Here is a 26676-nt window from a genome sequence, read left to right as displayed (position 1 = left end):
AAAGTTGCCCATGCTTGGGAAAGCCCCCTAGATAAATGTAGCTATGGGCCATTTTTAGATGTTTTTCTCACCGTGTACCGAGGATTTATTTCTCCTTTTGTGCTCATCACAATCCAACATCAATATCAAATTATACCCTGGCATTTTGTTAGATAACTAAAAGCAATTGTGTGATATTGTTTTGTATAAATACGACAAATAAATAATAGATGTGCACAGTCGCAGACCCCCGTGTTTTTTAATTCAATTAGAAAGTGTGGTTGCAATGGATATAGGAACAAACATAAAAGGTGTGTAAACATATGACAAGTTACAGATCTATATAGCAGGTTACAGCATATTTAAAATAAACATTAACAACAATGGTTACCCCATGCGTGGACTGAATCAGATCATCCATAATCACAGAGAACACCAGTCTGATTTTTTTATATGAATATTGATATCTTTTTATAGAAGCCTGAAGAAGGCATAAATGATACATTTTACTGTGCACCATTACATTGTGGTTTGTGCTCTTTGGTGGTTGGTGGTCTACTGTGGACGAATAAGACAGCGGAGTGGAGCTGACCGTTTTGTTGAGGCTTATTGCTCGAATTGAAATGCAAAATCTATAGAATTCTCCTTGTAGTAATGCAAGCTACAGATTTTCTCTAATGCATATCCTTGGTCTTTGTAACCTATATCACGATATCATGATATCATGTCGCGCCTCCTTACATTTTGCAAGTAAAATAAAAACATTTTTTTATTTAAATACATTTTCTTTTGTTCAAAAGTCAATAAATCAAGACACAACATTCTTTAAACACAATAATCCCTTTTTATTTCATAACGGTACCCCAAAAAACCCACAATAAAAAAAGAATAGTTGAAACTGTGTATTATTTGTTATGTTTTACTGATAAAAGATTCATCAGTTAGCAACAGAATGTTAAAAGCACCCAGCGAAAGTACAATCACAGCCACTAAAAGAAAACAATAGCAACCAAATTGAAATGAGTGCCACACGCCTTTTCTCCTGATCAACAGCCGCGACATAAACAGTGTCCAAGTGGAGTGCAAACCATTTTCTGGCTAGTCCGCAGCGGTACGGTTTTTGAAATTCATTATTGTTTACATTTTTTTAAGGAAGGAGACTAAACTGGATTTCACTGGCAGTTACCAACACATATCTTCAGGTACTTAAAGGAGTAACGATGCTGCAATGAACAGCTCAAAAACAAAAGAAAAAATCAAAACGAGGTAGGTAAAAAATAAATAAAAGTAAAAGAAGCGCAACACAGTTTTCTGGATGTACTGTAACACCCTATTACCACAGTCAGCCATGCTTGTAGCTATTAAAAATAAAATTCTGATACACGTATTTTATCATTAAATTATTTGAGAATTTTGTTTTCAAAGACTCTATCACCTGAACTACGTACACACTTTTTAAAACTTTTTTTTATTTTTTTAAATTATCATCTTTTTGCACAGATGTGGTCTGTTACTGTACGTTGGGTAATTCTTAGAAACAAAATCTGTCTTTCCAATGTTGGCGTGTAAAGCTTGATGCCTGTAAACCACGGGAGTGTTTAATTCCTGACATCCTTTGGTTAAAAAAGATGTTTTGTACTATATATCCCCGACTGATAGGCCGCAGCCTCACAGAAGCTCCTGACGTCATAATACTAGAAAGTGTCACTGTGACAATATTGGCAAAAGTACTATTATTGCCTAACCACCATCCATTTTAACAGCTGTACATAAGAGCGAATAAGATTTAAAAAGGTGACAATCACCCGTAGCTCTTCATTCATGCTCCCCCTTTGTCTTTACCCGAACCTGTTGCATATTATACAAAAGGAAAAACACAGGTAATCCCCTCTGTGTATTTCCCACATGACCCTGCTGCCCATACCAACACACATCATTTTGCATGTATCAATATACCATATGAACAGACAGATTGAATGATGGCATTAGATTCTTTAGAATACGGCTAGTTTAGCCATTTAAACTACGTTTCCCGAAAGAAGAGGAAACATTTTGCTTTTCATTAAAAATTATTTAGGCTGTTGCTATTAAAAAGCAACATTCAGGTTGATGAAGGCAAAAAGGTTGTTTTTTTTTAATTACCCAGCTATACAGCTTTAGCAAAACAGAAAAAGGTACATTATTGTGCTGTCTTATTTTACTTGGTAATTGTACAACATATGTATAATTATATAATCGCTAGAGCAGGCAGACAGAAATTTCAAAACTTGTTTGTGTTCGTTTTTGCCATTCTTACAAAATAAGACACAATGAAAAGGTAAAATGAACAAGCCACTATAACACAGCTTAGTCTGTGGACCTCGGAGCCACAGTGTTCCCAGTGTTGAAGTGCAAAGTGTCTGTTCTCGCTGACGGGCAAGGTTGCTGTATTCTGGTACACTGCCACCAAGGGCTCTGTACTCCGCAGAATTGAAGAATCTTCAACCTCTTTAAATGACAGCAGACAGTTCCGAGAGGTAATGCACATCTACAAAACCAAACTTAGTCTAGAAATAATGCCATGAATAGAATTGCTTGGAGAACTCTGTTACCAGTTCATCATGGAGTTTCTGTTCAAGGTCATAAAAAAGACTTGGCTACTGCCTCCTGACCGCACTGATGCAAAGAAAACCTGTGGAAGACAATTGAAACAAAGTAGAAAATAAAATCCACATGTACTTCATGGACACCAAATTCAATGGTTAATAATTAAATACAAACAAAATAATATAAGATATATTAATAAAAATCATAAAATATGTTAGCGAAGGTCTTTGTTTGCAATACATAGCTCAAACCTAATTCTTTGGAGGTCAAAGAGGAAACAAAAAGAAAAAAAAAGTTAAATGGAATAAACAAAGACAATAAAAATGCATTGAGTTTAAGTGTGAAGCTGGGGACACAACTGAACGATGATGTGACCCAGCAATGCGATGAAGGATTTATTGAATCATTGCACACAAATCTCTGTATGATGGTGCAGTACATAATTACATGCATAATGTAACAACCTGGTCATTCATGATCCCACAAATCAAACAATGTATTGGGTGGATTTGAAGCTACATAATCTACGATAATCATTGCAGACCATCGTGGATCACAACATCACCCAATATATTGTATAGTGTGTACCCATAAGTTTCCTAATCACAATATACCTTCCACATTCTAATCCAAGTTTACAGAATATATGGGCAGCCACCATATTGGAGACATGCATACGAGGGGTGTGCAATGAGATTCCAGAAGTGTAGTGTATTGGTAAATTAGAAGCAATCTGACTGTGTGGTTGTGAGCTGCAATCTCAGACTAAAAGTCTTGTAAAATGTCTAGGCACAGAAATGTATATAAGCAACACTGCAAGTCAGCATTTTCACTTCCTTCACAAACCCCTTATGGAGCTCAACAGAGGCCAATTGAGAGCCTTGAACTTTTGCGACAACAAGAGTGGTCTGCGACAGAAGAGTTTTGCCTGACTGCAAACTGCTTTTGAGGCAGAAGCCCTGTATGTAAGTGTTTTGCAGAAATCCAGCCCTGGAAAACCAGGAACGCTGAGGTTGACCTTTGAACACCCATCAGCGATAGCTCATGTGGGCCATAGCCAAGGTGGACGCTAGGGGGGCCTTGGCCCAAGGAGAAAGACAACTCATTGGGACCTACCCTCGTGATACTCTACAAAAAGCTTTGACTAAGCGAGGTTTCTGCATGTTATGTGCCCCATTACTGACTTGAAAACAGGAGAAGACTGTGACTTGGTGCCAAAACATGCTAGCCATATTTGATGGCGATTGCACAAATTTGATCTGGTAGATCATCACTGGGGATGAACACTGGATCTACAGTTTCGGCCCAGTGGGTACGCAGAAACAGAAGTTCCAATAAAGTGCAGTGTGGCCAAACAGATGGTTGCTGTTTTTATGGCCAAGAACTCATGCTCATGGTGTCCCTTCTCCATCATGACAAAGTACCTGCCCACATATGCAAGAAAGTGGTGGATTTTGGTCACCCACCACACAGTCTAGATCTGACCCCCCTGTGACTTCTTTGTGATCCTACAAATGAAGTGCAAGATGAATGGGATTTGTTTTCAGTCACTGGAAGCTGCAGTGGAGACCTTTATTCAGCATGTAGAAGACATACCTAATTGAGACTGCTCCAGTGGTTTGAGCATATGCAACCTTACAATGACTCCACTAATGAATACTTTTAAAAAATTGTACTGAGCACTTTGTTTGTATATATAACTGTGCATTCAGAAACTTCAACCCCTTGTACGTGGACATTAAGATTGGACAGAGCAACTTAATGATATATTGATTATTTTTATTACTTAATATTTTACCCTCCAATTATATTATACTGCTCATGCAACAAAAATCCAGAAATACCTTATCATTTCTTTCACACAAAAATTTTAACCGCTGGGCTCTCTTGTGCATGAATACCCCATCCAAGTGCCCTGTTTCCACAGAACGAATTTCAATTGCTTTCTCTCCCCATCCCATTATCTGATTGGAATGGATATACGCTGGGAACAAGACAGAGAGTTACAATACATTCTAATAAAGACCATTGTTTTTGGTGGCAGAGCCTCAATCTTGGCATACAAAACAGGATCTACTTGAATCCCTCAGATTCAAGTAGATCCTGTTTTGTATGCCAAGATTGAGGCTCTTTTTTCCTTCCATTTTATTTTGCATTATTGCTAACCCCAATACAGCCACCTTCATAAATGTTCACACTCCCAACTCTAAGCAGCATTCCATTTGTATTGGGCAAATAAATAATACCTAACTGGCCATATGGTTATTGTTACTATTACAGATTCAAAGTATTGGTAAGGAACAGAGAGCTGACTTGAGTTGACAGCATCTGATTGGGATTCATCTTGAGTATTAACCTAGAGTAAATATGCCCAATGTACCAAGTAGGGGAGGGTTTCCACTCTGTGTCCTCTGGAACCAATATACCCTGCACCCTCTTCACAAGCAATAAACAGAACTTTGCTTTTCAATCCTATGAAAGATGACAGGGCAACTATTATATTTATATAAATAATATACTATAGAATTAGAAACTCACCTACTGAAGTGGGCATTTCACCCCACTGAAGCACCACATCTTTAGTTATTCGGCCATATGTGTTTACATACACCCCTTCGTCCTCATAGCACACAAGCATTTCCATGCCATCTGTTTTTGGCAGAATGACAATGGCATGTGGAGTGATGTTACCTTGAATCTGCAAACAGGACAATGAAACTTGTGTTGGTATAATACGATGTACAGCATTCAAAAATTCCTGCCACGGCCTTGCTTTTTACTGTATATCATCGTTCTACCAGTAAAACTCCATTTGCTGCTGAGGTACTGGCGATTAGGCAGTCTACTTAAATAAACTTCAAAGTTTGGAATTGGATTTTAAGATAGTTGAATGGATAAGAGCATGGTTGCAGGACAGAAAACAGAGAGTTGTAGTAAATGGAGCACAGTCAAAGGATGGAAAGGTTATAAGTGGAGTACCCCAGGAATCTGTACTTGGACCAGTGCTTTTTTATATCTTTATTGGTGATACTGCAAATGGAATTGAGGGTAAAATGTGCCTTTTTGCAGATGACACAAAAGGTATGCAACAGGGTAGACACACCAGGAGGGGTAAAACAAATGATTGATGATCTAGGTAGATTAGACGAATGGTCAAGAGCAAGGCAATTCCAGTTTAATGCCAAAAAATGATAAATCATGCACTTGGGTCTCAAAAATCCAAAGACTAAATATAGTATAAATAGCACTATAATGGAAACTACTGAGGAAGAGAGGGATCTAGGTGTCACTATTTCAGGGGACTTAAAGGCAGGTAGGCAATGTAACAAAGCAATGAAGAAGTTAAGTCCGATGCTTGGTTGCATAGGGAGAAGGATCAGCAGGAGAAAGAAAGAAGGGTACTCTTTACTTAGATGGGCGCCCGTCGTGGTGATCGCGGGTACATTTATGTGTGGCCGCGACGCGACCAACGCGATGCCCGCGATTTCCCATTGAAACCCATGTTAAACATGGAAATCTTGTCGGTCGCGTCGCGGCCGGCCGGCCATAAATGTACCCGCGATGCCCGCGACGCGATGCTCCCGATTTGTCATAGGAATCAATGTTAAAAGGCCCGATGGACACGATTTTACTGTTAAATGCCTCAATGGACACGATTTGGCCATAGGAATCAATGTTAAATGGGCCACAGAGCCCAAATAAGCACAATTAACCCTTAAATGTCCCCCCAAATTTTTAACGCCACCCCACGATCCACGCCAACCCGAAGCGTGGCGAGCGCAGCAAGCCCGCGAGGGTCGGCGGTACGCGTCCTCCGACCTTTTCATGCCCTACTATTCACTAGGGCGTGGAGTGAGAATAGAATAGTGTGGCGAGCGCAGCGAGCCACCGAGCCCGAAGCGTGGCGAGCGCAGCGAGCCCCGCGAGGGGACGCAAATACCTTCACAGTTATACGCGTCCCCTCGCGGCCTTCACAGGTGTCCGTGGCGACGCGGACACCTGTGAAGCCCGCGAGGGGACGCGTCTACCTGTGAAGGTATCCGCGTCCCCTCGCGGGGCTCGCTGTGCTCGCCACGCTTCGGGCTCGGTGGCTCGCTGCGCTCGCCACACTATTCTATTCTCACTCCACGCCCTAGTGGATAGTAGGGCATGAAAAGGTCGGAGGACGCGTACCGCCGCCCCTCGCGGGCTCGCTGCGCTCGCCACGCTTCGGGTTGGCGTGGATCGTGGGGTGGCGTTAAAAATTTGGGGGGACATTTAAGGGTTAATTGGGCCTATTTGGGCTCTGTAGCCCATTTAACATTGATTCCTATGGCCAAATTGCGGGCATTGAGGCATTTTACATGAAAATCGCGCTCAATCAGCCTTTTTAACATTGTTCCCTATGGGAAAATCGCGGTCATCGCGGGTAGCAGATTTTTATGTACCCGCGATTTTTACCCCCGACGCCCGCGATTTCAATCGCGGGCGCCCATCTAGGTAAAGAGTACCGAAAGAAGTATTAATGCCACTGTATAGGTCATTGGTACGACCTCATCTAAAGTACTGTGTTCAGTTCTGGAGGCCATATCTCCAGAAGGATATAAATACATTAGAGACTGTACAAAGAAGGGCAACTAAAATGGTGCATGGCCTACATCACAAAATATACCAGGAAAGACTAAAAGATCTTAATATGTATACTTTGGAGCAGAGAAGGGAAAGGGGGGACATGATAAAACAATTTATATATTTGAAAGTTTCTAACAAGGTACAGGTGAGAGACATTCTTCACAGGAAGAGGAGCAACAGAACAAGAGGACATGCACTGAAACTAGAGGGAGGATGATTCAGGTGAAATGTGAGGAAGAATTGCTTCACAGAAAGAGTAGTAGATAAGTGGAATTGCCTCCCATTAGAGGTAGTAGAGGCAAATACAGTAGTACAATTTAAACATGCTTGGGATAGGCATATTGATATCCTTACAAAAAGTAAGGAGGTAACGTTTAAAAAAACGGGCTGAATAGATGGGCCACGTGGTTCTTATCTGCCGTCAAATTCTATGTTTCTAGGTTACTTGGTAAAACACTACGCTTTAACTTGCAGGAAAACCGTATAATGCACAAAAATATCAATCGCTATTTAATGTCAGATTTCAATTTTTATTTAGTGTACAATAAGCTTGGTAATTTTTTCTCTATATGATACAATACTTTGAAAACAATGACAAATTCAATAGACCTGAAATATTACTTTATGTAAATAAAATCTCTCCTGCATACAAACAAGGATACCATGTCAAAGACATAGGGCTGTTTCACACAGTACGGTTCCTGCCGCACGGTGAAATCCCGTACGGTCAGGGAGCCGCGCCGCACTCAGAATTTTATAATGGCAGGGATGGCCACAGCCCGGCAGCCGTCCCTTCCAGTGGGGGGATCCGGCTGCAGCCGTGCGGCCGGGCCGTGGCCGTCCCGTGTGAATGGACACAATAGTGTCCATTCACAACTGCTGAGTGCGGCACGGCTCCCTGGCCGTACGGGATTTCACCGTGCGGCAGGAACCGTACTGTGTGAAACAGCCCTAAGGGACCTAGGGTCAGATGCACTTCAAAAGTGATAAAATGGATAGTGATAAACAATTAACCAATCAGCTCCTGCCTGACATTTTTCAAACACAGTTTGTGACATGGCAGGTAGGAGTTGATTGACTGGTTGTTTATCACTCTCCATTTGATCAGCTTAGTGCATCTGGCTCCTATTCATGATCACAAATGTGCCTGTTCTACATGTGGAAGCACTAGTTTCTGTGTGTTTTTGGTAACAGGGTTGTCCATTATAAGGGGCTTAACCCTTTGAGTCTCTGAAAGATGTTGCCAAAATATCTGCTAAAATGCCAACATCTCTGTGAGACATATGTAAAATATCGGCTAAAAATGCCAGCATCGCTCACATTTGTTATATAAATTCAAATAAAAAAATGTTGTGTAAAAAAGGTTATTATAACGTAAACATTACAGGTCATTCTGATGAATAAAAATGTTTTTCACACCATGACAAATTCACTTGGCACTCAAAAGGGTTAATGCTAATACACAATCAGCAGAGGTAGTTATTGTGGGGATGGCTGCTTTACAGAGCAGCCAACGTTGTAGTGATTATTGAATTTCTACAATATCTAAGTATTCACCAACGGAAATCTCAGTGAGTTGGATATTCATCGGTCATGAGCCTTTGGGCCGCCAACAACAAAAGTGTTTAGATGTAATAAACATAACTCAACCCCAGAGCAGACATATTCAGAAATAATACAATAGAAATATTTACGTTTTCTAGTTATTTTATAGCTAGGTACTTCTATTCTAAGGAACATTAGCATAATGCCATAGTCCCTGCCAAACAATGTGTCCTTAAGCTTAGCACAGTATGATGTGCAAGTCACAGAATAATTGGCTGTAATAATTCATTTGAGTCCTAACCAGTCCTGAATTTATCACTGGTAAGTAAACCATTTGGCTTGTGTGTGACCTCTTATGGTAACTTAAATTTAGACGGGCAGGTGTACTATGCAATGCTGTATAATTACTTACATGAGATGGTATGTAGATATCATACGTATTTCCAGAATCAACATCAATGACATGGAAACCGGTGCTTGAGCCAAATATTACTTTTAACCTTTGGCCTTCTTCTACAGTCAGATCACAGAGCAATGGTCTATGCTGGAGGTCTGTAAAGGACTAAACACATACTTTTTTACATTTTATTTTTAGGCAACAAAATACATGTAGTTTAACAAACAACATGAAAGAATTATTTACAGAACTAATGTTCGTTCAACTAAAAGGAGGAGAAACTGTAGATAAACCACCCTCTAGTCTAACAAGCACTCAGGGCCAGGGGCGAGCCAAGGTGGGGAATGTAAACCATTGGGGCGCAGCAGTCTATCTTATGTATAGGAGTGTACTCTGTAATTTTGGTGGATAACACCTGCCATATCTCCTTCACTAAACTCCTGTATCAATGGGAAATTAATGCTATTTATTTGTTAACAGTTTTTTATATAGCGCACACAAATTCCGCAGTGGTTTACAGAGAATATTTGAACACTCACATCTGTAAGTGGAGCTTACAATCTATATGCCCTACCACATGTACACGCACACACATACATTCTAGGGTTATTTTTGTTGGGACCTACCAGCATATATTTGGTATGTGTGAGGAAACCGGAGTATCCGGAGTAAACCCACGCAAGCTAAATATGGGGAGAATATACAAACTCTGCACAGTTATGGCCATGGAGGGAATCGAACCCATGACCTCAACACTGTGATGCTCCAATACTGACCATTACACTGTCCGTGCTGCCACAATGCTATCAGTTTCATTTGTTTTAGCCACTATTGGTCAGATCAACAAGTCCTCTGCTTAAAACAAATGTGCTCATGTAGGGTACAAAAGAAAAACTGAAGATACTATATGCCAATAAAACAGCTGTTGAACGCATCATTGACATATATAGGGAGAGCAGGAAGCTGTAAGTACATTACACACTTCTTTCTTCTGTATACCGACACCAAATACTGATCTCTCAATAGAAAACATGGCAACTAGGTTAAGTGCTACATTTCACCCAAAAAGGGTGGGTAGAAATGGACCAGTGTATGGTCTGTACACATGGCTGGATCTACCATTTGGCAACTGACTAGGATCTTGGGGGGAGGGGGTGTCTAGCCTGTCTGTCTATTTATCACAAAATTAAGTACATCTAAGGAGGCATCCTTTTTGTACTTAATGCAGGTGGTGGCTGTAAAGCATCTATAACACTACCTCCCCACTGAGGGGTTGGAAAGTGGGTATACTGTAGGTGTCATTGTGGGGTGGGGGAGGCAGTAGGTTGCGGCTTTCCTAGGGTGGCGAGAAGCCTTTCACTGTCCCTTGCTGTACGTTGGTCACATAACCACTACAATTGCTGGATATTAAGAAATCACCATCACATTTCTTGGACAATTGGCTCTGTGCTGGCATATTCTACAGGACAGGACACAGTGATGCTGGTATTATTGTGAGCGTATTTCCAATTATCTGCACATTTTAGTGTGTTGAGGAGAATTTGTGTAAAATGTGTACATAGAAAATGACAAAAAAAGGTAAAATAAATAAATCTAATAACGAGCAATAAAAGCCATTTATGAACTTTGCCTTGGAATACACAGAAGCTTGTCTTGCCACTGGCTAGGTCCGCCATGTGCCATCTTTAGCTTAAATTCTGGAGAACAAGCAACACCCACTGTTATGGTTTCATAAAATTGAGAATTGAAAAGTGAAATTAGTACCACAGGTTAGGTACTGTGTTTCTAGTCAAGGATTAGTACCTTAGAAGAAAATAATTTAATGGCTCAAAATGACTCCATCTGTCATGCCTATTTCAGTATCAATATAAATCCTTATAGTTTTTAATTTAAAGAAAAAAAATAACAAACAGCACATACTAACAGCAAATCACACATACAAACAATAAAATAAAAAAAATAAAAAAAAAGTTTCTTCCAGGAGCAAATTGCTCCTTAACTGCTTCTACAACGCTGACTGAGGCCCTTTGTGTTTATCTGTTCTGTAGGAAAGTAATTACGTTGCCTCTCATAATGCTAGTCGGGTCAGAAAGCTGCTTAAACTAGTTTCTTTGTAGGCAAATACTGTCAGTTTATGGTAAGTTCATAATATATTATTTGCACATACCTTAAAAGCCATAAACTTATGATACGGCTTTGGAGCCCAGGCATATATCTCTACAGAATTCTTTAGTGCAATTACCAAGAACTTGATTCTTTCATATTTCACTGCAAGAAAAAACAGTATATAAGTCGTTTCTAAACTGGAGGCTTGATGTAAGAAAAATAGGTTGACTATATAGTTGCTGTCTAGATTAACATTATGCATCTCACAACATATAAAACCATTAACCTGCTGCTATACCACATATATTAGTTTTTGGAAACACTAATGACAAGAGATAAAGGTCTGAGGTGTGGGATGCTGTCCAATCTCAGACTATTTTTTAAAGCGGCAATTCCTTACAAGGTACATAGGTTTGCTTGTAAATTATTGCCAGTTTAAAATACGCCCAAGATCAGCTAGTATCCTGTACAAATGATGAACTTGGACCTTATTAAATTTGCCCCATAGTTTTAAATATAAACAGAGTATAAAAGTAAATGGTAGGGTCATTTACGTCCTCATACATCTAGCCTCAATATGCCATGCAGTGCTACATGCATGGCGTGAGTGAGCCATCAATAGGGTTGCCACCTCTCCCGGATTTCCGGGATTCTGCCGTTTTGGGTGGCAACTCTCCCGGAGGCTTTTCCAGTCTCCCCCCATTAGTGCGTGCCGGACCCCGCCCACCGCTGGTCAGATGACGCATGCGCAGACGTGCAGCGCAAGGCAGGGTGAGTCACTGTGACCTTCGCTCTGCCTCCCACCATCACCTCCACTCCCCGTCCGACCATCACATGCTTTCTGCTGTCCGGCTGCATGTCCACTCTCTGGACTTAGGGACAGTCATCCCCCTGCCGCCGCTGCCCACTGCCTGAATGGCCCTGGCCACCAATGTATGTGCACATTGATTGCTATAGATAGATAGATATACAGTAGCAGGCGGCGGCACTCACGTGACTTAATGGGCGTAATGATGCACAGAGGCACAAGTTAAGCCAATAACGTTTCGGTCTTTAATGACCTTCGATCAATCTGACAAAGGTCATTAAAGACCGAAACATTATTAGCTTAACTTGTGCCTATGTGCATAATTACGCCCATTAAGTCTCGTGAGTGCTGCCGCCTGCTACTGTATATCTAACTATCTATCTATCTATATCTATATCTATATCTATATATATATATATAGTAAATGTAATGGACACAGGTTCTTTTAGATTTTTTTAAATGTTTTAAAAGTGTGTATTATAGAGGCCACACCCACTTTCCTGAATAGACCACACCCATTTACGAGGTCACACCCACTTTCCCAGGAGCGTGCGCGCATTAGGATAAGAGGGGAGAATCTCCAGGAATTGAAGGTGAGTGAGGTGGCAACCCTAGCCATCAAGTCCCGTGGGATTTCTTTTTTTGCAAAAATGAAATGTTATGTGATTAGGGTGCACAAGGAGACTGTGCTGATTAATTTGATACTTGTATGTGACAGAGTCTGTATATGGAGTCAGAGATTTATTTACACGCAGTCCTACATCAAATCAGACAGACTCCTGGTGTGCCTTAGTCATAGGGGAATTCAGATAGTCTTGATAACGCAGTAACCCACCACGTTCAGTCATTTTGCAGACACCACAAAAAAATTACCATTAAAAGAGTCTTCCTGTTCCAGTGATTCACCCTATTTAATTGCAAAACTGGATTCTTGTTATCAATACCAGAGAAATGTGTAGGAGAAAATAAGGAAATCGGCCTGTACTCTCAAAAAAGCCAAACTACTGTTAGAAAAACATTTTGAAAGTCTAGTAGTGGTCATAAAAAGAGATTTAGGGTTCCCAAAATATGTAAAAATGTCTGTTATTGGAGAAAGATAGCTAGGAACCATTTTTTTTAAATCCTCTACCCAAGCATTTCCCCCTCATTTGCGTACAGTCAGGGTGACACCTGCATGCAAATGAATTGGAGGAGGCCTAATTTAAAAGCAAAAACAAAACAGAAATAGGACACAAATATTTTGTGATAAAAAGTTTAATCAAGAGTAATTTCCAAAGCATTTCTCTAAAAATGTTAAAAATGACATGTCATTATTGGCCAATTAAAAACTTCTGAATGCCTAATTAGGCATTCAGGGGGTGTCCCAGGGGTTCTGAACCAAATCTTGAAAATTTTACCTCATTTATTTTTAACTTAAAATAAGGATTTCAGTACTTGTGTATTATCACGACGCCCACACTTTCCATCGTAGGGCATTGTACGACCAAAAAAACGCGTTGCATCGCATTGTATGCGATGGGACCTTATTTTTAATTGTACAGGCACCCAGATGCCTGATTTTTATGTTAAATGCCCCCCCAGACCCGATTTTTGATTGTACACCCACCCTGATGGGTAAGACTATGTTAAATACCTCCCCCCCCATTGTTAACGCCACCCCACTATCAACGCCAACCCGAAGCGTGGTGAGCGCAGCGAGCCCGCGAGGGGTGGTGGTACGCATCCTCCGACCTTTTAATTCCCCCACTATCCACGTCGGCGTGGAGTTGACTTTATATAGCGTGGCGAGCGGACGCGGATGACTTCACATATATTCTGCGTCCGCTTGCCAAGCTTCGGGCTCGGTGGCTCGCCACACTATAAACATCAACTCCACGCCGATGTGGATAGTGGGGTATGAAAAGGTCAGAGGACGCACCACGCTTCGGGTTGGCGTTGATAGTGGGGTGGCGTTAACAATGGGGGGGGGCATTTAACATAGTCATTACCCATCAGGGTGGGTATACATTTAAAAATCAGGTCTGGGGGGGGCATTTAACATGGGAATAAGCCCTTATCGGGCATTATAATGGCATGCGATGCGATATTAAAATTGTAGGTACTTGTGTATTTTCACGGCGCCCACATTTTCTATCGTAGGGCATTGTACAACCAAAAAATCGCGATTTTTGTTTGTACAGGCACCCAGATGCCTGATTCCTATGTTAAATGCCCCCCCTGACCCGATTTTTGATTGTACACCCACCCTGATGGGTAATGACTATGTTAAATGCCCCCCATTGTTAACGCCACCCCACTATCAACACAACCCAAAGCGTGGCGAGCGCAGCGGTACGCGTCCTCCGACCTTTTCCTACCCCCACCATCCACGTCGGCGTGGTTGATTCTATATAGTGTGGCGAGCGTAGCGAGCCACTGAGCCCGAAGCATGGTGAGTGCAGCGAGCCCCGCGAGGGGATGCGAATGACTTCACATATATTCTGCGTCCGCTCGCCACACTATATAAAATCAACTATAAAAATAGTGGGGGTATGAAAAGGTCGGAGGACGCGTACCGCCGCCCCTCGCGGGCACGCTGCGCTCGCCACGCTTCGGGTTGGCGTTGATAGTGGGGTGGCGTTAACAATGGGGGGGAATTTAACATAGTCCTTACCCATCAGGGTGGGTACACAATTAAAAATCGGGTCTGGGGGGCATTTAACATGGGAATAAGCCCAAATCGGGCATGATCGCGTCGCATCGAATGCCATTATAATGGCATGCGATGCGACGTGATATTAAAATTGTGTACTCAGCCCGGGGAAAGGCTCAAATCGGGTCCCATCGCATACCTTAATTAGTGGTATGCAATGTGATGGGCGCCATGATAATACACAAGTACCAGGATTTCCCCCAAGCTTATCAGCTGCTCAGCAGCGGTGAAGTAACATTTACAGTAAATTCTATGGACAATTAATCCTGGTAATTTATCACGACAAATTGATGAGCAGCATATTGTGAGTCAAGATAAAAACCCTGCTTTTACTGCAAACATTGTTTATTGCAGCTAGTTGCATTCTTCCCTAGATATGAATGTACAGTGTGTGATTTGTTGCTGTCAGGTCCTGGACATGTGTGACAATGATAGTAAGCGAACAGTGATAGAATTCTTGTAGCAGCATTATGCTGAAAGGATATCTATCATCTCTGCTCTGATAATTGCCAGGTTACATCTGGCATTGTAACCTGGGGTACCGAGAGGAGGGGGTGGTTCCAGCAGGTCACAGCCCTCTTCAGCAGTGCGTCTCTGTAGATGGTACCACAGAAAACTAAACATGAGTGACAATATCCACACATAGTGGCTATGCCCACACTTTGTACCAGGGCCTGGCATTTCTAATGTAAGGAGGATTCATATATTTCAGACACGAACATAACATTAACTATGCTGTGTGTATACAAATTTAGGATCCCGGCATCAAAGGTCGAGAAAGGTCCTTCTCAAGTCATCATAGAATTATTTGCATTCTGTGTTTGCATGTATTAGTGCTTTTGAAAAATCATAGTGCTGGCCATCCAGCAATAAAATCCAGCATCTTTTTTTTTTGTCGTAAGCCGTTCACAATTTGATTGACAAGAAGCCATCAATATTAGCAGTGGGAACAGGAAGTTTTCTGCGAGTATCCGCAAATACACAGGCTTCAGGGGGGGGGGGGGGGGGGGTGTTTTACATCCTCTCCAGCCTCTATCAGCCGGTTTCTATCACACCGGCCAAGTAGATCTCGGGTTATGTACAGACCGTACACAGTGGAAAAATCATTAGATAGTAAATGAGTTGCAAAAGGATTTGCAGCTAAATCGCCAATATTTTTTTCAAGCCTTTCACAGGGCATGACTTTACTCTGGTGGGAGGCAGCTATCTGATTGCAAGGCTCTGCAAATTAGCATAGAAGCGATCAGGTCTGAATAACCCCAATAGATTTGGAAAATGATAATGGTAGAAACCGTACAATCAGCACTATTACATTTTGTGTAAATTCCTTTCAATAGTCTCTGGCTAGTAGAGGTTTCAAGAAGGTTAAAAAGGTTTTTCTTATTTAAATGAACGCTAGTGTAACTGTGGGGTTCATATGTTCAAACCCCTCAGCTTCCATCACTCTCTCCCAAACACAAGCCAGTTAACCATCAGGTCAGATGTCTCAAGAACACCGGAAAGCACAACAGACCATATAAAACAAAACATTTAAGTTGAGTTTGATCAGGTTATGGGGCAGATGTACTAAGTGGGATAAAGTGGAAAAAACTACCAATCAATCAGCCTCTAACATGGCAGTTAGGGTTGGATTGGCTGCTACTTTTGGGGTGCTTCAGGATCACTCGCAAAGCACATTTGGGGGGTCATTTTGGTTGACTCGCAGCTTTGCGGGTCATCTAAATGCCATTTTGCTTAAACATCCATTCGCAGCTTGCGTGCGGGGGTGAATCATTCAATGGTCTGCGACCATCGAATGATTTGTACAGCACTCACAGATCTAAGATACCTCTCTGGTGTCCTAAATCTGCGGACTCCCTGTATGGGAAGAGGACATGCAGCTGACATCTGCTGACGTCAGCTGCCCACCCCTGCGTCCCTGCGTTCCATGGGAACGCCCAGAGTTTTCATGGGAACACCCATGAAAGCTGGGCATTCCCATTGGCGTGACCACAGCATGCAATCCCAGGCCCCCCCACCTGCGCTGCTGTGTGTGAGCAGCCAGCTAATAAATCAATTCCCGTACCCGCTCGCACAAAATGGCTGCACATGCGTATAAAAGTTTATGCGCATGTGCAGTCGCTAAACATCATTCCCCTGTGCAAACCTGCAGGGGAGCGAGGGAACCAGAAAGAGGGCTTTGGTTTGCTAAAGGACAAAATCCGCACTGCAGGTGGGGCAGATGTAACATGTGCAGAAAGAGTTAGATTCGGGTGGGGTTTGTACTACAAACTGATATCTAAATTGCAGTGTAAAAATAAAGCAGTTAGTATTTACCCTGCACAGAAACCAAATCACTCACCCAAATCTAACTCTCTGCATGTTACATCTGCCCCACCTGCAGTGCACATGGTTTTGTCCATTAGCAAACCAAATGTGCTTTGCGAATTAACCTGAATCAGGCCATTTATCTCTCTCCGCTTTATCACTCTAGAAAAGTTAAAGTACATCTCCCCCTATATTGTATGTATTAGTACTGATGTGGCCTATCGAAAACCAGATCCTTAGTACACAAGGTTTTCGACCATTTAAACACTTCTTACAGAAAAATATAATAGGAACTCACCAACTTTATAATGTACACAGCCTTCTAGATCACCTACAGTTATCCAACCCTGTTTCTTCTCCACCTCTGGATCATTGTGCAGTATTCGGTTCCGCAACCAGGAAAGGTAGTACACTCTTAGCTTGTTCTTTTTCCCTAAGAAGATACAAGGTAACAGTGGGATTATAAAATAAATGCAAAGGACTGTAAAGATGTATGTATTTTTTCCTAATGAATTAATGCAATCCTTTTTGTAGAGGGGAATTCAACAATTTAAATACCAACATTTTTTTTTTTATATTTATTTAGCACAAGTACTTTTAAAAAAAAATCAATATAAAAGACCCATATACACTGGGCAATTTTGAGCTGAAAGCAGCTCACTTTTGGTGTTTTGGGGTGCTTATGTATGCCCTAGCCAATGAGCACCGTTGCGAGCTCCAGCACCCTTGTTGCCTGCCTCTGGCCATCTGCTGGTTTTACCAGCAGACTGAACAATTTTCTACAGTCTCCTACTCTGCAAAGTGGTTCACTGTCAGTGAAAATCGCTGGCCCAGGCGGAAAATTGCTCAGTGTGTATGCAACATCCATCCTGTGCCTTTTCAATTCCATTGCCCAGACCTTGTATTAGTGAAGCACCTGGAGCGGGTGGAGGAAACCAACACACGGTGGCTGAGAGCTACACCATGGTGGGTGAGAGACACCGAGCTCTACCTTCTGCAGACGGCACATCTTGTCCCAATGGCGGGCTCCACATGCTGCCGCAGCTCCCGGTCCCCCACTAACAGCGGTATCCTAGTGGCTGTCTGTATGCCATGACACGGCAGGTGGCAGATGCAGTGTCCTGCATCTCACGGACATAACACTGGTCACATTGGGTGAGAGACGCTGTCAAAGCCTATAGTACATCTGTCATTCGACAGACAGCCTCCAACAACTGGATCCCCGCTGTGGGTGTCGAGTCCCCGGCACCACAGCGGACACCAGTAGCTTACTACAAGCTCGCATACGCCTAATATCATATGGCAAATAACGTATAAACTAACTTTGTTATCAGGCACTTGGTGGACTTTTAAAGTATGGACAGGTCACATCCTATTGAGAACATTTATTAGTAGAACATCATTATAAAGATTGTTGTCAATTTTATTTTAAAATATTGGTTTAAAATATATGAATTGTATCATGTATGATTAATGTTATGATTTTAAATTGATTGGTGGCCACTGGCCACCACAGATCAATATTATTTGCCAATATTATATGCTTACTGTTTATTTAATAAATATTTTATAACATTATTGGTGCATGTTCCTATATCATATAAATTAGCGCAGTGCTTCCGCACTGAGCAAGTTTCCAGCCAGCAATTGTCACATCATAGCTGGCCATAAACACTGTGCAAAAATGCCCAGTGTGTCTGGACCGCATCTGATAAAATGACAGATGTAGTAGTTTGGACGCAGTTTTGGTTATTTGCTGATCCCACCAGTTTGGCATTTGACATGATCATAGGCAGCATGCCAGATTTAGCAGTATGCCATATATATATATTTTTAATGGATTCTGATGATGTGATGTCTGGTACAGTTGGCTGTTTTGGCCTCACAAACTGGAATGAGCGCTGGATTATTGCCGGACATGATCATGTGGTGTGACCAGCATAAACCCATTTACAGGATAAACTATACATTGAAGAAATCTCAATAAAGGGCTTAATGGGTCTGGAAGTGTTCAAGGGCCTAATATGAGAAGTGGAGGAGGTGATGCCAATGCCACGCAGGCATGTAGAACACATAAGCTATAATCTCCAATGTCTCCTTAAATATATAATATTACAAAAATGGCATATATATGTCAAATAGAAATGCAAGTTTAATACTTATGATTTATGGCCGACCTTGTGGCTGACCATGTGGCTGACCATGTGGCCAGCTGTTGTCTTTCTGGTGATCATCAAGCTGTCATGAGTATAGACCTATTTTTATATGTAGGCCTGGAGTTGCCGTTCCATCCACCCTATTGCTGCCTGCTTGTAGTGCCCCTACTGTATGTGAGGAAATGCAATTGGGGATGTTGGCTGCAAGTTGTCATACCTGATATCGTTACAAGAACGTTCAGTCCTTCTAGAACTTCCATCTGCAGAAATCTTCTCCTGTTGATAAGATTGTAGACCTTTCCTTGCCCACTGCGATCCAACAACATTAATCCATTCTCTGTGCCCACTAGTAAGTTTACACCTGTGTGCAGGAAAGATGAAACACTCACTGTCAGATGGTTGTCCTGAAATTTCTGAAATTAGTCTTTACAGCAATTTATCACAGAAAGGACACGGATTGTATATGGGTAAAGTCATTATATGAGTGGAGACCACTTTGTGTCTGTGTGTCAGTTGCTCATAGGCTTTTGTCTACCATAGTGGCAATCATAAATGCAGCCACAACCAGGATAAACAGATATTCCTTATGCTGGGCATACATTTACATATAGTTACATAGTAGGTAAGGCTGAATAAAGACTTGCGTCCATACATGCTGCAGGTAGCTGCACTGAGCCTTGGAAAGAGCGAAAATTTGCAACCAATTACCAGCTGTTATTTTCTCAAACATAGGGCCAGATGCACTAAGCTTCAAAAGTGATAAAAAGGAGAGTGATAAACAACAAACCAATCAGCTCCTGCCAGACATTTTTCAAACATAGTCTGTGACATGGCAGGTATGAGAGGATTGGCTTGCAGTTTGTTATTCTCCATTTTATCACTTTGAAGCTTAAGGTGCCCATACACGGTGCAATGATCGCACCCATTATAGGCTGGATAGCACTGCATTGCAACGCATGCGATGTGCGATGTGATCCACTGCCAGTGCAAAAAGTATGTGCAGCACATACTTTTTGTACTGTGCGATGAGACGTCCGCAGGAGCGCGAACCACGTATGGGCTTCTTAAGTGCATCTTGCCCACAGCCTGTAACATGGAGCGGTTTGGCTGGTACTATATCACCATGCACTTTATTTATCCAAGGCTAATGGGGCCTACGCACGTAGCGATGTCAGGACATTTTCTTGGTGATCTCACTACATTGCTCAGAAAATGCATGTATATCGCTCCGTGTGTAGGGGCATAGCGATGCATGGCCCCCGCGAGTCGATATCGCCCGATGATTAATATGTGCTTGATAAATCAAGTTAGTTAAATGCCTCGGTCAGGGCCAGCGATCTCAGCGAAGAATACTGGCCCTGACAGATCTCTAAGCTCACAGCACTGGCACATCGCTGTGCTGAGCAATGTTGCTGAGCGATCTAGCATCACTCAGAATGCTCAGCAGAGTCGCTACGGGTGTAGTGCCCAGTAGTAGATCTCCCCTACTATACGATACTGGATGTAATTTTCTATAAACAATCTGGATGACCATATTTTTGCATCATTATCATGTGAGCCACCTGACATTGATACAAACTACATGACACTAGTATTTTGTTATATTCTGTATCTATTACCACAATATTTCGTTAGAACCCTTTACCAATGAGTCCATAGTTATATTTAACTATAATAATACAGAATATTGTAGTCACTATGTATTGTGCACATTGTAAATCATTAATAATTGTTGTTAATGCCTATATTTTTATCATCAGAATTATTACATTATTTTTTAAATATATATGTTTTATTACATTTTTAAAAGATCTGGGAGAGTTTTGTGTTTTTTTGTTAAAATAAATAATGACATTTTTAAGGTGACGATTTACATTTTTTCTGAGAAAAAAGATACATAAACGTGGACATCCATTTTTAGGCCTCAACCAAAAATGTATACAGTATTGTTGACATTTTGACTGTGGAAATCAGTGTCATGATTTGATATGTAATGGATGTACAGTAGTCATTGCCAACATTAGAAAGCTATCCCTGAGGTAACACAAGTGTGGTACGGTACGGTGCACATCTGATGCTGCTTTTGAGGTTAAGAAATCTTTATTTAATGAACAGACAAAGAAACAGAGAAAGCTCCAAAGGAGCACACTCACCCCATAATGCTGCACAAAGTATCTCAGAATTAAAGCGTTTCTTGTATTTCCGGATCTCTGGAGTATCGCTGTGAGGACGAATATTGGTAGGGTTCACGTTTACCACTGATATTTTTCTGGCCTCATTCAGCTTGGCTTGTTCTTGTCTAAGCAGTTCGCTAGTAAACAGGGCTAAAAAAAACACACTCTCTTCATTCAGCAAAAAAATAATAAGAAAATGGAGCATGCGTGTTCTGTCACATCACAATCTCACATCATGTACTGAGCATGAGCAGCCAACGGCACTCCAGATGTTGCTGAATTGCATCACCCTAAGGCAGGCATGTCCAAACTATGGCCCTCCAACTGATGTGAAACTACAAGTCCCATCATGGCTTGCCACAGTTTTGCTATTAGGGTATACTAAAACGATGGCAAGGCATGCTGGGATGTGTAGTTTCATAACAGCTGGAGGGCCACCATTTGGACATGCCTGCTCTAAGGGATTTGTAATGCAATCAACTGATGGTGTGTCCAGTGTTGCCAACCCATGTTTTTACATATATGGTATATTTTTATTCTTCGGGGAAAGGAGATAAATAAATAAAACTTCAAGCACAGCAACAAAAAAAAAAAATCAAAATAAATCAAAACTCCTATCATCATTCAGGCAGGAAGAATGACAGCTGAGGCGGCTTCTTTTTCATGTGGTGTAACCCCAATTCCATGAGATATAACAATCTGACACATTCATGACACTAGCAGGCCCCCCACCCCCAATTCTTTAAAGGTGAATCATAATGTATTGCAGTAAAAACAAAATAAATGTAAAAGATATTTTCTTTAGGCTTTATAACAAATGGAAGCGAATCTAGTAGTAAAAACAACAAATAAGTGTTTATACTAGACCACTGTGTACAGCATTTATATTCACTTGATCACAAAAAAACGGACTTCTTGCCAAATGGTGTGATTATGCAATTCAATTGCAGCCCGGTTATTATTTTGTGGTGAATGACCAGTTTTGTGCAAAAACACATGATCCGGGATAAATATTTTCCTGTAGGTGAAAAAAAAAAATCCATGCAACTGTCAGCGGTCAGGGCTAAGCCAATAAGCCCGTGGGGATCAATCAGCCACAGGAGCTTACTGCGGTAAATGAAATTTCTCCCATAGTAATAACGGTCAATAAATTAGAAGTCCCCATTTTGATTTTTATAGCAAGTGGTAGTCCGTTACACTTAAGAGGGTAACACAAATTCTATGTTTCTATTTGTGCTAGTAAAATTATGCTGTTGTGTTTAGTATAGATATCACAATAATTTGCTATTGTTCTCTCATTAGATCTTTATCATCTGTGCTCATTGTCTTGTCTCCCATTTAGCGCCTGTATATACTGTCCTCAAACCTTTATTATTTCAAGCCTCATCTATGATTGCATATTTTATGAGAAAAAATAAAATAAATATATATTTTTTTTATTATTTATATATTAGGAACATCCATGTCCTTATTTTCAACCTACTGATGGGTAAAATGTACTATACAGAATGTCAAAATATGTCACTGAGTATTCCACTGACTACTAGAACAATCACTCTGCAGACGGATATTTATTTTTGTGCTTCATGATGTTTACACCTCCATGTGGTGTGCACGCACCCATTTATAGACATACTGTACAAAAAAAAAAGTCTTCTTTTGGGTACACACCTGAACAACTGTAACTGGAGTGATTTTACATCCAATTTCCCTTAACAAATTATATTGAGGATGCGCTCCATACGTTTTGATTCAGATCGCATCGCATCTAGTTCAAAATGCATGCGATGCGCTACAGAAAGAAAGGTGCTGTACTTTTTGTACCATGCGATACCATACCATGTATGTGCACCATAACTCACCCACAAAAAATAAGCGGGAGAGGGAGAGGGGGGGGGGGGTTTGGCCACCGCTGCCACTTATCTGTCAGGAGGGGGGAGAGCAGCAAGATTGTGTCCAGCGAACAAGTGATCTATGATAAATGTCTGTGGCTCCCTACTCCTTCCACAATCATGTCACTGGTCGCCAGGAAGCTGAATCTGATCACCATGGCGACCTGGCCCCCAGGATTTGTCAAGCCCTGGCATACAATATTGTCTGACTATGCAGCACAGCCAACCAGAGGATGTTGATTATGACCTGTGGGAGCGAGCACTTGTGTGCGCCCACTAGACATGGTTGCTTGCCTATGCCGGCTGCGGTTATGTCGCTAGCGATGTCTACTGTAGGTGCCAACAGATAATGCAGTGCATCATCAGTGATATAGCAGGTACACCATGCATTTGATGTAATATACTTTATTCTTTATACTATATTCCAGAGAATAAGTGTCTAATAGATTATAAGAAATAAACGTATCTGGAACATAGAAATAACCAGCAAAAGGTGCTAAAACTGTAAATTTTGCCCTTCAGAAAGAATGCCCTATTATCTGGCACTCCTCACCACTGCGATACAAAGGAAGCAGCCATTCTGTCAACCCTTCCTGACATTAAATGAGCTGAGCTATCATAGAGAACACTGAAAGGTATATTAGGATCCTAAATAAATCCCTTATCCACCTACCTGCAAGCTGCATGACCAGTATATTAATAGTAAAATCCAAACCATATGTTCCCAATACCTGTTGCAGAGGATTCCTCATCATCATCATCGTCGTCTTCGTCATCATCATCATTATCAGTGGGTGAGGTCTGGTAAATTCTTGGATCAACGAATGGAGTAAATGATGCTTTGTTGGTATTCCCCATGCCATACTACAATGATAAAAACACCAACATAATCAAAAGGCTTTCATCAGTCTTTATATTGTTCTCTCTAAATTACAAAATGGTAGTGAAATATACCATAGTTAGAGTGAAACTAAGGTTCTACTTTATAGTACTACTTGTTGGTCTGCTTTAAATAAGCGGCAACTTTATGGGACCATGATCTGTGAGCATTTCCCCGATTATAGGAGACAGAAACAATATGAATCAGGTGTTAGTGCAGAGTAGAACAGAGCAGACTGCGTGAACATACAAGCATGCTACGTAAACGTTTTCACATCCAGAACTTCAGAAGACAGTTCATACAGTGCATTCGTTAGGCTGCAGAGCGTGTCAGTTCTTTAACAAATAAAAATAAAATCCCCTTCCTTTAATAGGGGTTGCAGACAGGAAGTCTAACATGCAAAGGAAAAACATCTATACCCAGTGTCTTTTTAAAAAACAATTATATATGGAACTTTATCCATCACCTGTTACACCATATGACACTATCTTTGTACATGGGATGTGGAACCTGTGTGAGCACTGGGACTACCCTCACATATACTATACTAGTAAGCAGTGTGAATTCCTTTGCAGCTACTGTACGCTTATCAATGTTATCATGTAGTATAAAAGGATGACGCACATCATTTATTCCAGACCCCTTCCATTTGCAACAGAACGTTCCATTGTGGTCTGTGGCACTATAGCAACTGCTCTCTAGCTGATGGTAATCTATAGGTGTTACATATGCAAAGCATACTGTGCTTAAGTGCACTTAAAAATCCCCAAAATATGTAATATTAAGTACAGTCCAGACTTTTCTTACTGTGCTATGACTAGGCCACATTCACATAGTAATTATGTAAAAAGATAGAGAATCCGAAGAAAAATGCAAGAGATTGGTATTTGTTTTTAGAATCCTTAGAGTCACAAGGGTGGTAATAATATTAAAGTCTAAGGTGATCTTCACTTATGGGATTAGTTGCTGCAGTTATTAGCATTGTAGGTAGTAGACATGGTGGAGAAGGAAAGGTAGAATAACACCAGTGTAAATACTTGCAACCAGTAAGCAAGCAAGAAGTTATGTTAGTTTGGTAGTGCCGCCACCTACTTCAGTCCCAGCCTCCATCTCCTGTGCATGCGTTGAACCTCTCCCTACCGCCTCAGTTGGAGTACCCACCGGGGAGTGGCTCTGCTGGACTAAGTCAGGAAGGTTTATGTGGCCGGCAAAACCATTACTTTCTGCATGGCCAGAGCGTTTTTTATCTCCAGTAGGCTGCGGAGAAAGAAAGGAAAGTACATGGACAGTTCCACATGAAGAGCTAAACCTGAACACTGAGATGGTGACATCATGCTTAACAGGACTACATTTCAAATGAATTAATGACATAGTAAGTACATCCTATAAGAACAAATGTTCACCATAAATGTAAGATGACAATATACAATAGATACAAAGTAACTTAAGGTGTACAGTATACGACACCTGGAGGTAAAACCAGTTACGACTGCCTTTTCCCTAACTCAGTGGTTCCCAAACTTTTTTATATCACGGCACCCTAAAGTATCAGAATATTTTTCACGGCACCCCTAGGTGCAAAGTTTGTTACCAAGAATTTCAGAAACACAATATTAAAATTAAATATATTGTGCTTATATGTTATCCTTTGGTCCAGTTCCATGTATGCACAATGTAGTGTATGTGGTGAGACAAATTATTAACTTCTGCTTATCCACATATTTTCTAATTGGAAGCCACAAGCACTGTTTTTGCCTATTACATGGACCACAAACAATTTGAATTGGTTCTGGATCATCAACCCAGGGCACCCCTGCAAGTACTCCGAGGCACCCCAGGGAGCCACGGCACACAGTTTGGGAACCCCTGCCCTAACTGAAAGCATACAACGCACTCCACTCCTGTATATTTTGGGCATGCCCCACATTCCATCATAAATTATACCAGAGTGCATAATTACACAACCGTACCCAATTAAATGTATCATAGGACTACTTTTTAAAATAAACATTTAAATGAAAATATTAAAACATTACTACTATATTCTACTGGTCAGATTAAGTCATAATTCTATGCCGAAATAAAGGCTACATCAGCTTCCATAAAGTTTTTGCATCCAGTAACCATGTGAAAAATGCACAACACACATTGAAAGTTCACAGCACTGCATGGCGAGTAATTATGCTACATTACACAACGGCTAAATTAAACCTCACAAAATATACTGTATACAGTTAACCAAAATGTAACTTGACTTTTGAAGCTGTTTTGGAATATATTATATTTATAACTGTACTACCACTATAAAATTATTTGGTACTTCTGTAGTTTCACTGCGTCACCGTGCGCACAGTCTGTGTCTGAAACTTGGCAGCCTGCCAGACGCTGTTTAACTGTGCGCGTGCCGCTCTAACTGTTCTCAGCGCAGCGCGTGCCTGCTTTCCTTATGTAAGCTACGTTATCAGCGTAGCGCTGGGCAACAGCAGCGCACGCTGCCCAGCGCTGACAGGTCACTGTGGTACTTGTAGTTCCACAGTGAAATA

The 26676-nt window shown here is 41.3% G+C and overlaps 1 protein-coding gene across 16 annotated transcripts in view; it reads right to left on the bottom strand.

The window, feature by feature from the left end:
• Window positions 1–800: 800 nt before the first annotated feature.
• TNIK (TRAF2 and NCK interacting kinase) overlaps window positions 801–26676 on the bottom strand; it is a 275815-nt gene continuing 249939 nt past the window's right edge. For 15 of the 16 annotated variants that reach the window (XM_083177755.1, XM_083177756.1, XM_083177759.1 and 12 more), the window contains 10 exons: window positions 25226–25390; window positions 23985–24117; window positions 21341–21511; window positions 19405–19548; window positions 17330–17464; window positions 11286–11386; window positions 9134–9283; window positions 5104–5263; window positions 4410–4549; window positions 801–2650 (listed from right to left, as the gene is read on the bottom strand). In XM_083177755.1, the coding sequence (XP_083033881.1) occupies window positions 2567–2650; window positions 4410–4549; window positions 5104–5263; window positions 9134–9283; window positions 11286–11386; window positions 17330–17464; window positions 19405–19548; window positions 21341–21511; window positions 23985–24117; window positions 25226–25390 (1383 nt within the window). In that variant the 3' untranslated portion in view covers window positions 801–2566. The remainder of the gene's footprint in view (window positions 2651–4409; window positions 4550–5103; window positions 5264–9133; window positions 9284–11285; window positions 11387–17329; window positions 17465–19404; window positions 19549–21340; window positions 21512–23984; window positions 24118–25225; window positions 25391–26676) is intronic. The other variant, XM_083177758.1, reaches the window with a different exon arrangement.

The sequence above is a fragment of the Crinia signifera genome, chromosome 3 (genome assembly GCF_055691185.1).
Source record: "Crinia signifera chromosome 3, ASM5569118v1, whole genome shotgun sequence".
Classification (NCBI taxonomy): Eukaryota; Metazoa; Chordata; class Amphibia; order Anura; family Myobatrachidae; genus Crinia; species Crinia signifera.
This window is presented reverse-complemented; position numbering and strand designations above follow the sequence as displayed.